General features: G+C 39.6%; 1 protein-coding gene across 5 annotated transcripts in view; it reads right to left on the reverse strand.

Annotated features, from left to right (window-relative positions):
- Positions 1–2,763: 2,763 nt before the first annotated feature.
- LOC121279228 (suppressor of cytokine signaling 6) overlaps positions 2,764–14,389 on the reverse strand; it is a 60,511-nt gene continuing 48,885 nt past the window's right edge. For all 5 annotated transcript variants that reach the window (XM_041190267.1, XM_041190271.1, XM_041190268.1 and 2 more), the window contains exon 2: positions 2,764–6,071. In XM_041190267.1, the coding sequence (XP_041046201.1) occupies positions 4,338–5,951 (1,614 nt within the window). In that variant the 5' untranslated portion in view covers positions 5,952–6,071 and the 3' untranslated portion in view covers positions 2,764–4,337. The remainder of the gene's footprint in view (positions 6,072–14,389) is intronic.

Genomic DNA, 14,389 nt, shown 5'->3' on the forward strand with positions numbered 1-14,389 from the left:
TTGTTACGGTGACATTCTTCTCCATCTCTGAGGGATCAAAGGTTATTATTACCTACGGCAGCAATTCAAAATGAAGACTTGCAAAGTTCACCTAACCTAATCATTTGGAGTGAAATCTGACCAGTCAGCGAACATGTATCACATGGAAAAGTCAGGAGTCTTTCAAGCCCCTATTCAGTAAAGAGTGAAAATGATAAAGTCATTCATTTTACTCCTTATGTCAACTATGAAATAAATGAATCTATCCTGGCAACAATTTATTTATTTATTTTTACAGGATGTGGGTATCACTGGCAAGGCCAACATTTATTGCCCAGCCCTAACTGCCCTTGAGAAGGTGGTGCTGAGTTGGCTTCTCAGACCCCTGCAGTCCCTATTGTGTAGGTGTACACACAGTGCTGTTAGGGAGGGAGCTCCAGGATTTTGACCCAGCGACAGTGAAGGAACAGTGATATAGTTCCAAGTCAGAATGGTGTGGGGCTTGGAGGGAGCTTTGCAGGTGGTGGCATTCCTATGCATCTGCTGCCCTTGTCCTTCTAGGTGGTAGAGTTTGTGGATTTGGAAGGTGCTGAAGGAGCTTTGCTGAGTTGCGGCAGTTAGCCCAACAATATCACCAGGAGAAAAAGGGTAAACTGCAGCCCCCCACACCACCCCCCCACCAACCCCCACGCCCTCGTAATGAAGCAGAAATCTTCAAATTGCTGCTTATTCTGACAATGATGAAAATGTCAGAAACAAACGGTGATTTTCCTTGCAACCATTACAGTAGCCCACTGTAGAACAAAAACTAGAGTCTGAACTGCCAGCTGAGAGCAGTAAAACATATCAAATATTGCTGAGAGACATGTTGCTTAAGCTTGCCGTCTTGCACTCAGCAGGATAAATGCAGAATGTCAAATTTCAAACGATCACAACAGCTTAGATTAAAAGAAAAGGGTGCTGATTGGTTAGCAAGTCGACTCTGATTGACCGAGATGTTGCCATGGAGAAAACAAAGGGAACTATAGGCTGCCCAAGCTCCAATGGATTGGGAAACACCATATCAGTGTGGTACTTTGTAATTAAAATCAAACTGTCAGAATGTTCGGGCATTCGGCCATTTTGTTAACAGGCCATTAAATACAGAGCAAAACAAACATTTATTCCACTTTCTGTTTTGAACAGGAATTTCATGGTCCGTATTTTTTTTAAAATCACAGGCTCACTACTACGTTGCAAATGTGCCAAACTACTAAGCAGTTTAAAATGGATACTCAAAATAATGTAAACAAAAAACACAAATAATTATGAATTGGACATTTCTTTTGTTGTAAATCATTCACAAAGTACATGTCCTATTGACATGCTAAGATGATTTGTAAAAATAATTTTCTACATGTACTTGTAGAATTCCACTAGAACAATAGAAGTCCAGGACAAGACTGGAGATTCCTGCTCATGTTGAAATCAAAAAGTTGTAGACATGGCTCATACCCTTTATCGCCACCTGGTGCAGCAATTCACCCAAGGATGAAGAATGAGACATTGTCCTGCTCTCCCTGCATATGATATTTCCGAGGCAACTTTCCTTCTTTATATCAGGGTAGATACAGAGCGGAGATGTTAGATCAGTTGCAAGAAATGTGACGAGTCAAACAAGAAAGAACTGATAAAAAAAAATGTATCATGGATACTAGTGGGAGTTTTTCTGCTATGCAGGATCATGGATTTTTGAGGGGAAAGGCAATTTTGGTTTACTTTCTTGGATTATATAAAGGAGCATTTATACATTTACTTCAACATTGTATTAGGATGTAGGGATAATGCCATTATAAAACAGTAGGATAAAATCTTTGTTTAATAAAGATTCTTTCTTCCCCTTCCTGAAATGACAGTAATTTTCCTTTGCATGAGAGCTCAGTTTACTTGCACTAGTGCAAAACAGACCTTCTAGTAATTGCAGATTCTGTGTCAAGTAGGGGGTTGAGGGGCAATCTGACAAAGGAATGCTTCTGGTATATTTAGTTATGGCTTGAAGTGGTCACCTCAAATCCCTCCCCTTAGCCTCTCCAGCATGGTTGCCCTAATGCAGCATTAGCCACCAGAACATCAATATTTTTGTAAAATTAAATTACGACTGATGATTAGAATCATGATTTTTCTTCATGTGTACATGGAGCAATAGGCACTGCACTTTCAACATACTGTGGACAAACAAATCTAATAGGGCATCTATCAAATTTGCCACAGCACCAGAACATGGAAGAGCTCGAGAGGCTCTTGAGAGGCTTAAATTGAAAGTTTGCCACCTTAACACTGAATAAAAATGCAAACTTCAAGAATAAAACATTTTAAAATTATTAATGCTCAAATCGAAGCTGCATGTCATTCAGCACTAAGCATTTTGTGCCATCAACTTTGTAACAGAATTTATGGGCATCAGCTGTCCAACTAAAATGGTTGTATTTACAGAACTTCTCTAAAAGGGAGAGTGCTAATATGTATGTCAGAGACCATTGAATATGTACCTGTTGGCCAGGGAATACTGCATGCATTACTCAGTATATAAAAACTGTTTAAATGAAGAATCTTCAAAAAATAAACCTATAGAATAAAATAACTACCTTTAAAGTGGTTTGCTTAAAGCTTGTATTTTCCAATTTGCTGGTGCCTGAATATGGCAAAGAGTCAAAGTTTAACATTCATGTGACTCTCAGTGTTTGTGCTGGACTAAACTGGAACAAGGTGTTGTGCACAGCTACGAATGACAATGCACACTTATAATTGGCATATTACAAATGATTTTATAGGAACAGTTTTGCCTGTACACTTACAGAAGTTTTCTATATGGCAATACAGGAAAATGTGAAACCAAACACAACCTAAAAGTGCACAAAGTACTTCAACAGAAGGAGGAAAAGAAAGAAATTATTGCTAAATTTCAGTCAGTTGGTCTATTGAAATACAAATGAACTACAGTAATAATATTCCAACTGATTTTAAAAAAAATCACAAAAAACATCCAATTTATCTCACTGGTATGATTAACCAATCTTTTACCTGGTGGTTACAAGGATACAGAGACATTGAGTAGTTGTTCAAAGTCCTCAATCATGATATCCAAATTACAATTCATATGACTCAATAGAAAAACAAACAAATCCATAAAATGTCATTCCGTATTACCTCATAGAAATTAATGTTGATTTCCTACAACCTTTTGTTTTATAAAAGAAAACAAATTGAAATACGCAAATAAAGCTCATTAGTTCCCTTTAAAACCAGGGACAATACTCTTCAATATTTACTGTATTCAATGTGGTCTCCCACTGTATTTTAAACCATTACTCAAAATACTGGCATGATGGCCCTTTACAAAATTGGTCCATGGGCAAACAAGCACAAACTGGCATAAGAACCGCATGTGCAAACCAGACATTTGAAAATAAATCTATGTTGTGCTCTATAATAAAATGGCATTTGGAAACTATCTTTCAAATCAAACTCAAAATGCTGACACAAGTAGTACAAAAGAACAAAGATAGCAAATTCTATCTTAAAACAACAGCAGGATTTTAAGGAAAAACAATTCCAATCAAATAAAAGAGGCAGAAATTTTGGACTCATGCACAGGTCTGTTTAAGGAAGGTTTGTCAGAAATACAGTAATTTGTATGCGGGAAAAGTGGCACAAGGTATAACACTTCAGGTTGTCAGCTGCTGATAATGCCAACACACTTAGCCAATTAAACACAAAATGATACATGGGTCTGTGTGCCCTGTGTACCATCTACTGCGCTGAACACATTGTCTTGTTTATTTTACTCCATTAAGTGTTTTTGCTTTCAATTAAAAACAAATCATAGCTTGACTTTAAAGATGATAAATTGCCCAGATGTTATCTCATTTGGTACACACTGATACTGGGAAGTCACTTGCTTTTGAGTAGGGCCAACCTGCACAGAAGCAGTGTGTACAATATGGCCATTATTGAGGGACTGTGTCTTTAATGTAGATTCAGAAGGCAGGTATAGAAACCTGCAGTTAACAGTGGAAAACTTATAAAGATTGGGCATGGATTGGGCCCAGCACTCTTTCGCAGGTGACTGAGAAAATAGTGTTATAGCTCAACATGAAAAATGTGCTGTCTTTATTTGGCAAATAGACAATGGTCAACATCTGCTGGGTGCATGGTGGAGTGGGGAGGGAAGAGAGAAAGAGAACAGAGGCCTGTGATTGCAAAATGAAGGAGCACCTAAACAAGGATTTTTTAAGCTAATTTTTGATAAATTATATTTAAAAAAAATATTCCAATGCATTCCAGTTCCAAAAGTGCAATCTGCAAGACTTCAAAACTTTTCAGTAGTGTTTCTCCTGCAAATAATCCTTCATTTTGTTTGGCAGAGGCAGTTTTTGAATTAAGTCTATTCGAGTATACTGACGAATAACAAAACGGCACAGATACTGTAGTGACCGCACTTGCATGAACCGGGAGACTGGGTTTGTTAGTCTTACAGGATAAGTTGCAGAGCCAGGTAGGCGAGACCTAGAATAGCAAAATGCGCCGTTTTCAGAGTCCTTAATTGAATGCTCAATCAGCTCTACAATCGATGTGTGTCCCTCTACATCAGGCTGTTCATAAAAGCTAAACCTTCCATTCGAGTGTTCTATTCTAGTGTGAAGAGTCTTGCCTTGTGAACGAAAACTCAGGCTTAAAAGATAACGGTCATCAGAACTATCACGTACAAGAAAAGAACCATCAGGCACATTGGCAAGCTTCTCCTCTGCCTCCCACCGCGTTATGGGGCCCCAGTACCATCCTTGCCTTGCAAGTTTTTTCAGCTCTTCTGTGAGACTTGTGACTACCATTGGACCATTATTTTGTACAGAGTCATAAACTCTCCCTACTCCAGGAGCAGAATTTGGGTCAAAGTTCAAATGGTGACGGACTCTTTCTGCTACATGGGCCGCTGTACCACCAAAACCAGGAAATGTCAACTGCATTTGATTGGGAATCGGAGGTAGGAGTGGAGATAGTGGAGGGATATCGACATGGTTGGAACTGGAGTTCTGCAAGATGACACCTGTTGTACCAATCAATAGACCATTTACAGGTGGGTCCAAGAATATATCAGAAGCAACCACTAAATCTGGGACCATATGGCCTTCATCTGTCTGTAGCGTGCTATTACATACATGGGATGGCACTGATGCAACTTCCATCGGCAATGGATTGTCAAGACAACAGGTACGGGACCCTTCCATAGGAAACATTCCCTCCTCTAAAGGCATTGTGTACTGAATGTAGTTCTGAGGCATTAACCCAATAACCACGGGAACATGACAAGATTCATCAATATTCAGGTGAGAATGGCCATTTTGGGGCTCAATTTCTTTGATTGTGTTGTTCTGTTCCTGAAACACATGATCTGTTTGCATATCGTGGAACTCCTTACGAACGCCATTTAATGCCTGGTTTGGGCTATTATTGTGGACTAATGCTTTGACCTTAACCTCCATCTTAATGCAGGTTTCTTCTGAGCTGGCTGATCGCAAAGGCCAAGGTGTAGGACTGTAATGGTGGCCACGGAGTGACGTGGATCTTAAGGGTCTTTGAGCTTTTAAATCATTAATGCTCGTTGGAGTTGAAGAGGAGGAAAATCGATCATCTTCCACTAAGCTGACAGAAGGTGCATTCCCTTTAGCTTTTTGTTTCTGCTTTGCAGAAAGCCTCCTTTTCAGCGTGCCCATCAAGCCTTCGCCTTTTGCCTTATTTTTTGGTCCTTTGTCATCCTCATCTGCTTTGTTTAGATCATTACCAGCCAAATCTTTCCCATAACAACTAAAGAGAGAGTCCTCTTTCCCAAAATCATTGACCAGTGACGGCTGCTGTACAACAGCAAATTCATTTTCGTCTTTGCCTTTGTTCAAGTTAAAGGATTTTTTGATCGTTTTAAGGCTGATTTTCTTCATCCTGGAAAGGGTGTGCAAGTCCTTTCACACAGCAATGGCTCCAATGATGCTCTTTGGACCAATCTAGCCGAAGTGCTTTTCTTTGTTCAAAACACAGTTAAACACCAAGATGTCCATCTCCTGCAAAGGCACACAAATGATATAACTTTTCAACTTTTAAATGCATATATTTTAAGGTACAAAGAACAAATTATATACATTTCAAAGTGTTAAGTGTATTCCTAATACTAAAATGCGACACTGTTCAAAGCTAACTTATACCTCTTTTGATAGATGTAAACCACTTAGAATATATAAAAAGGAAAGTTCTCAAAAAACTTAAAAATGGCTTTAATTTCCCCCCCCCCCCCCCCACTTCATGATACTGAAAAAGCCTGGTAACCAACTAATGTGATTTTTGTCATGGTTTGTCAGCTTTGACTAAGGTGCTTTGAACAATTGTTAAAACTGATTTGGATCATAGGTGACTAACAAGAAATCAGGTTCTCTCTCCTTCCATCTAACTGCATTGCTTAAATTTAATCGCTTAAGAGTAAACTTCACCATTACAACTGCAAAACGCAGCCAGTTAGCAAAAGACGTGAGCATTTTTACTAACAAAAAGATGAGGGTGCGCAAAACATAATTTCTTAAACGCTGAGTCCTCTGCTGCTCAGACAATAGAGATGCCACAAGAGAGATCAGCCAAGAGAAAGTGAATAGGTTGCCAGCATGATAAACCTCAATTTGCCTGAAAAGATTAAAAAAAAAAATGTCTGCATTGATCCCGTTGCAGTGTGTTCGGTGCAGATAGAGACAAAAACAAAAATTAAAATTTGCAAGTTCCAAAGAAACACCATTTGCCAGATTCAACACAGTAATCAGGTAAACGAAGGCCAAACTGTAACATCATTAAGAAAGTGCCTTTGTCAAACCTGACCGATCTTCTCAATCCTTATCAAGCTCATTCAACAATGGGTTACAAAAGATTTGGCAAGTAAGGTGCCAAGACAAAAAACATGCAAGGCTAGATTTTTAAATTCACAATAATACATATTTTGATTTTCACGAAGCTCACAAAACAGCACATTAGCTTTTGTTAGCCATCCATTGTCCGCCATCCAAATTCTGCTTACAGGGGCTACAAAGCGAATCTGACAGCTGCCTGCCGCCACCTCCCCCCTCCACCCTCCCCAACACCCCCAACCCCTGCCATTTTTCAGTGAACTGAATGGGAAGCAGTGATATGACTAGAGCTGCTACATGCTAGGAAACATGCTGCTGTGACCTTCATCTCAAAGGTGCATCATTTGTTGCATTCAGAGACTGCATAAGAACTTATTCAAATGTTGGAAATTTTGCCAGCATTGGATTGGAGTGATTTAGCAAAGTGACTTAGCATCCTTACGGCATCGTTACACCTAAATTAACTTACCTACCACCGCAAACTTACTCAATTTTTAAAAATAGGTTTAGCGGTGACTGAAAATTAAGTCTGTAAAGGAATCCTTTTTCTGCAGTTGAGTCAAGAAGTCTGCAGAATACAGAAGAGTTGACACTAAGAAAGCATAGAAAGCAAAGCCTTGTTTACACAGAAACCCAAATGCATTACCCTGGCTTAGGGCAGACAGGATGGGGGTAGTGCTACATGTGTACAGTTCATCCAAATCAACATTAATATGTGAATTGCCATCCTTCAAAAAAAAGAGATGGTAAGGGTCACATAGCCACAAATTCAGAAACACTTAATTCAGCTGAACCCCGACTGTGCTCTTAGTTTGGGACAAACCAAGCCTTCTACGGGCTCTACAGAATGCAATATATCAATAGCTAGAAGTGGAGGAATAACTAGACAGATTTTTCTCGCAGGTTATTAAATAGCTTCAGTTTATATATCATACATATGTCAACTTTCTTTCTCTCTCTATGTATATATTTTATATAAATATATATGAATGAGAACCAAAGCCAAACATTCACTGGTTACTTCCTGGTGGAATGGGGCACATGAAAAATCCCAATACATTTCAGAATACATCATGAGGTTTAATCAGTTGACATTTCCATTCCCAAATTTTTCAAGTAGCTATTGTTTAAAAAGTGCCCCTTGCAACTTACCAAACTGACTTTTTCCTCAAAAACAGCCTCATAGTAATCCTTAATGGTGGGGTATTCCCAGTAATTAATTCTGAGCCTAGATTTACAATATAATCAAGCCTTCCGACATGGATCAAGAAATAAAGCAGTGAGAATCACAAACAGCTAGTCCTAGATGAGGATCAAAGATCTAGATATCGGCGCATCACCAAGATACTCCAGGGCATAAATTTTCCACAATGTTGCATTTGGCTTTAAAGTCAAAAACTTCATATCCTACATGGCCTTGAACATTTAAGGTACAAACGAACAGATGAAGCAAAATACAGTATGCTGCTTTGAACTTCTGACCTAAAGTATTAATAGCATGGCTTATAATTGATACCCCATTAGCATAATGCTTAAAAACTGAGAATCCTGCATTCATTGTTTCCTCTAGCACTTCATATTTCACAACTTGACCAAATATCTACAAACCTCCTCATCCTGGAGAAATTTTTGTTTATATTATCAAATGTATTACTAAATATAATACCATCTGGATCAGAATTAGCAATTCCATTTGTTCCGTTGTAGGGTGAATCTGAGCCATGACTAAACTCAAGATATTAAACAGAACAAGGACCCATGAAGAGATTAATTTGAGCAAAAGAAATGTAGATTCAATACACAGGATGTATGACATAGAAACAGAGCACTCAGCCCAACCAGTTCACTTGAGCTTACTCCCATCGATTCCCTTCTCCCTCCCATGCTTGTCTAGTTTCCCCTTATTTGCACCCATGCTATTCACTTCAAACACTTCCTGTGATTGCGAGTTCCACTTTCTCACCACTCTTTTGGTAAAGAAACTTCCCCTTATTTCACTACTGGACTCCTTGGTGACTATCTTATATTGTGACCTCTCTCAAAACCTTTCATAATTTTAAAGACCTCTATTAGGTCTCAGCCTTTCTTTTTCAAGAGACGAGACCCAGCCTGTCAATCCTTTCCTGGTATGTATGTACACGCATTTCTGGTATCTTCATTGTAAAGCTTCTCTCCAGCGCCTCTACATCCTTTTTTAAAAATCTGTCAACCAGAACTGCACACAGTACTCTAAGTGAGCTCTAACCAAGGTTCAATACAGGTTTCGTATAACTTCCCTACTTTTCAACTCTATCCCTCTTGAAATAAAATCTAGTGCTTGGTTGCTTTTTTAAAAACAATGATCTTGTTAACCTATGGCACAAACTTTTAATGATTGATGTATTTGTACTCTGAAATTCCTTTGCTCCTCTACCCCATCTAGACTTGCACCTCCCAACTTCTAAGTGACCTCCCTATTCTTCTATGAAAATTTACTACCTCATATTTATCTATATTTTCATGTCTCAATTCTTTGCCCATTCTGTACGTTTATTAATGCCCTCCTGTAAGTTGTTGCCATCTTCCTCAGAACTGGCTACAACCCCCCTGGTGCTATCCACAAATTTAGAAATTGTGTTTTTGATACCAAAGTCCAAATCATTAATGTAAATTGTGAACAGCAGTGATCCCAGCATTGATCATTATGGAACACCACTTCCCACATTCTGCTACTTTGAATAGCTACCCTTTATTCCCACGCTGCTTTCTGTCTTGAAACTAGCTAGCAACCCATTCTGCCACTTGTCCTGGCCCCACATTCTCAGACCTGGTTGATTAGTCTACTTTTGAGCACCTTATATAGCCCTTTTGAAAATCCAGTTAAATGATGTCTACTGCATTACCATTATCTTCCCTCTCTGCTACTTTCTCAAAAAATTCAATAATGTTGGTTGAACAAGATTTTCCCTTCTGAAATTCATGCTAACATTTATTACAATATTTCTTATTTCTAGATGTTCTTCTATTTTCTCTTTTGGTAAGGAATCTAATATTTTTCCACCTATTAATCTGAAGCTGACTGGTCTATAGCCTGGTTTATAATTCCCTGGGCATGTTCTGTCCCCCTTCTTAAATATAGGAATTACATTGGCTATCGACCTGTGCTTTGCGACTATGCATTTTCTAGCAAATTATTACATGTGAACGGTAATGTCTCTATCTCTTCCTTAGATTCCTTTAAAATACATGGGTTCAATAAAACTAGGGGCTTTATCCTCTTTTGAGATTCTTTAGTTTAATCAATATATCTTTTTAAATTTTAAATGCACTTATTTTGTTACTCGTCTCATCATTCAATGTTATGCATACCTGTTCTATCTCTTTTTTATATTCATTCACAGGACGTGGACTTCGCTGGCTGGGCCAGCATTTATTGCCCATCCCTAGTTACGCTTGAGAAGGTGGTGGTGAGCTGCCTTCATGAACCACTGCAGTCCATGGAGTGTAGGTACACTCACAGTGCTGTTAGGGAGGAAATTCCAGGACTTTGACCCAGAGACAGTGAAGGAACAGCGATATATTTCCAAGTCAGGATGATGAGCATCTTGGAGTGTAACGTCCTGGTGGTGGTGTTCCCATCTATCTGCTGCCCTTGTCCTTCTAGATGGTAGTGGTCCTGGGTTTGGAAGGTACTGTCTAAGGAGCCTTGGTGAATTCCTGCCGTGCATCTTGTAGATGGTACACACTGCTGCAACTTTGCGTTGGTGGTGACGGGAGTGAATGTTTGTGGATATGGTGCCAATCAAGTGGCTGCTTTGTCCTGGATGGTATCAAGCTTCTGAGTGTTGTGGGAGATGCACTCATCCAGGCAAGTGGGGAGTATTCCATCACACTCCTGACTTGTGCCTTGGAGATGGTAGACAGGTTTTGGGGAGTCAGGAGATGAGTTACACATCACAGGATTCTTAGACTCTGACCTTCTCTTGTAGCCATAGCATTGATATGGCTAGTCCAGTTCAGTTTCTGGTCAAGGGTAACCCGCAGGGTGTTGATAGCGGGGGATTCAGTGATAGTAATGCCATTAAACATCAAGGGGCAATGGTTAGATTCTCTTTTGTTGGACCTGGTCATTGCCTGGCACTTTTTTGGCATGAATATTACTTGCCACTTGTCAGTGCAAGCCTGGATATTGTTCAGGTCTTGCTGCATTTGGACATGGACTGCTTCAGTATCTGAGGAGTCACAAAAGATGCTGAACATTATCAGTCAACATCCCCACTTCTGGCCTTATGATGGAAGGAAGGTCATTGATGAAGCAGCTGAATATGGTTGGGCTGAGGCCACTACCGTGAGGAACGCCTGCAGCGATGTCCTGGAGCTGAGATGACTGACCTCCAACAACCACAACCATGTTCCTTACTGCTACATATGTCTCTAACCAGTGGAGAGTTTTCCCCCTGATTCCCATTGACTCCAGTTTTGCTAGGGCTCCTTGATGCCACACTCGGTTAAATGTGGCCTTGACGTCAAGGGCAGTCACTTTCGCCTCATCTCAGGAGTTCAGCTCTTTTGTCCATGCAGCAAAATAAATATTTAACGTTTCTATCATCTATCATTAACTATGGCATTACCCTGTCTGTCCATTAATGGTCCGATGCTAATTACATTTTTATTCAATTTTATGCTCATTTTTATTGATGTGCCTTTAAAACATTGTACTTCTGAAAGTTCCTTGAAGATTAAATTTCTTAGTTACTCTTTGCATCTCTGTATCTTTTCTAAATGTTATGCCCTGCAATGTCTAATTCAGAGACTTGATTTTTCTGTAGCCATGTCTCAGTAATCCCTACCATGTCTGGTTCCTCTAAACATGATTGCCTCCAGCCCCTGTTTTATTACAGACAGTGTGTGCATTTCTGTTCAGACATTTTAGCTCATTTTTAATTGGATTTTCTCTCACTTTGTTTAACCATCTTTTTAGACTACCATTCTATACTTATTCTCTTGCCATCATCCTTTACTTTTTCTAATGTTTTCCTGCTGTGCTTTGTTTACATTTGGGCTGTTTCATTTTTTGTAGATTCCACCACACCTCCTCACCCCCTGCTGCCAAACCAAATTTAATAATTTAAACCCTTCGCTACCTCCCCATTTACCCTTTCCTCTAGGACGAGTCCTATCTTGGTTCAAGCGGAGCCCATCCCATTGATAATGCGCCTTCCTGAACTAGAACTGGTGCCACTGTCCCATGAAAAGGAATGCCTCTCTCCCTCGCACCAGCCTTTTAGCCACGTGTTAGTTCTCATTATCGGTCTGCTCCTGTGCCAATTAGCACATGGCTAGGGTAATAATCCAGAGATTATTGCCCCTGAGGTTCTGCTTTTTAATTTAGAGTCTAACCCTGATATTCTTTCAGCCGGACCACTTCTCTGTTCCTTCCTAAGTCATTTGTTCCAATATGTACCACGACAACTGGATTTACGCCTTCCCCTTCCAAGTTTCTCTCCCTGGCATTGAGTGGCCTGGCCAACACCCTTCATGATTATAGGGCCCCCAATTGCTACCACATTTCTATTCTGTTCTTTCCCACTCCTAACAGTCTCCTGAGCTACGGTGCCTGGTCTGCATTGTGGCTGTCCTCTCTGCAGTCTTTTTCCTTATCCTCACAGATAGTGAGTACATTGTGTCACTTGGATAGGATCAGTGTCTGCAGGACCTCCTTCTCAACCCTTCCTAGAAGTTTATGGGTTGTATGAACTGTTATTCTACAAGGACCTCTGTAAACCAGGGATCTACGTTAAAGCAGCAGAACCAAGTTTTCAGTGACTCACTGGATAAAGGTATCATCTCGTCCACGTATGATACCAAGTCTCCAATTATTTAACTGGTCTCAGCTAGGGCAGGAGTTGAGACACTGCAGTGGTTTCGTAACTCATGGACTAACAAAGAGGAAGGGATCGAGTTTCTGCTCCTCACCACTGTCTAGAGATCTTTGCTAGAAAGCACAGGTGGATATCAGGTGTGAGACCAAATTCAGGCACAACTTACAATCATGCCACCTAGGTGAGAAACCAATAGATATAGATAAGGAACTGTGGACCAGTGGAGCTACCGTGTTTGCCTGTGTAAAAGTTGACCTCATGTAAAAGGCAACCCCTTGACTTTTCGCCTAAAAAATAGTAATTTTTCATGTACCTCATGTGAAAGTCGACCCTGGTTTTTCAGGGATCAAGGTACCGACATTTCAGAAGCAAAGTATAATCCTAGAGCTGTTAATGATTCAATTTCATTGTATATGTATAAATAGGCACTAAAATATTTATCGATATACAAATAAATGTTAGATAATTGATATGAAATGCATATAATTTGTAATGTTATAAAATTTATGAGACAATTAGTATGAATTATTTAGTCCAGTTAGTTTTTAATTTATTGCATTGCGATAGTCTTTTATGGATTTCACTTCAAGCATACCTGACAATACATTAAAAGTCAACCCTATGACCTTTGGTCAAAAAGGTTGGTCTCAAAAATTTGACTTTTACATGAGTATATACAGTAATGCACTACAGTGGAGAGTGAGGGAAAAAAAGAAATTAGTTCATTCCCTGTGTAAGTCCTACAGTGCAAGTTGGAAAGTTCCAAATTATTCCCTAGAGCAGATGTGTACAATATGTGGGTGGAAACCAGCTGAACAATTATGTAAATTAGATGATCAGCACAATTTTCTTCTTTCCCTCCCCTCAAAGCAAGGGACGAGAGAAACATTTTAATTAAATAAGTACTATGTTCCTAGCGTCACTTGCAAAATTAGATTTTTACAAAATTAAAACTGCGGCTGGCTTTTTTTTTAAAGCCCTTATGACAGAGCAATCTTTTTGATTAGCGCTCTTCCCGCTGGGCTAATTATATACATCTTTCATCATTGGAAACCTATGGTGTAACATGTACCATCCATAGGAAGCACATCAGCAACTTGTTGAGCTCACCTCAACATCACAGTCCAGACCAGGGGCTTATGGTGAGACCACATCAAGTCTCATATCAGCAAAAACTTATGTAATTCCAGCAAGATTTGTTTTCTCTTGTTGCAAGGAGGATGAAAAATTCAAGGTTTATATAGTATTTGTCTTCCTAATTGTTTGTTGTATCTGCATGTTAACTTTGCGATTTGTGTACAAGGACACACAAATAACTCTGTATATTAACATTCACTAGTCCTCTGACCTTTTAAAAAATGGTCTGCTTTTCTATTTTTCTACTGAAGTGGATAATGTCACAGTTCTCCACATTATGCTCCACCTGCCATGTTCTTGCACTGCTGAGTGGTGCTGAGTTTCGAGTGTAGATGTAGCTGCACCTACCAGGTCAGTAGTCAGTTTTCTATCACATCTCTGATTTTTGTCTTGTAGTAGGTGGTGGAGAAATTTTGAGGGACCAGGGGACAAGACTGCAGAATACCTATCATCTCCCCTGCTCATGTGGCCAAGGTGTTGGGTTTCATTATGTTA

Source organism: Carcharodon carcharias, chromosome 6 (assembly GCF_017639515.1).
Source record: "Carcharodon carcharias isolate sCarCar2 chromosome 6, sCarCar2.pri, whole genome shotgun sequence".
Lineage (NCBI taxonomy): Eukaryota > Metazoa > Chordata > Chondrichthyes > Lamniformes > Lamnidae > Carcharodon > Carcharodon carcharias.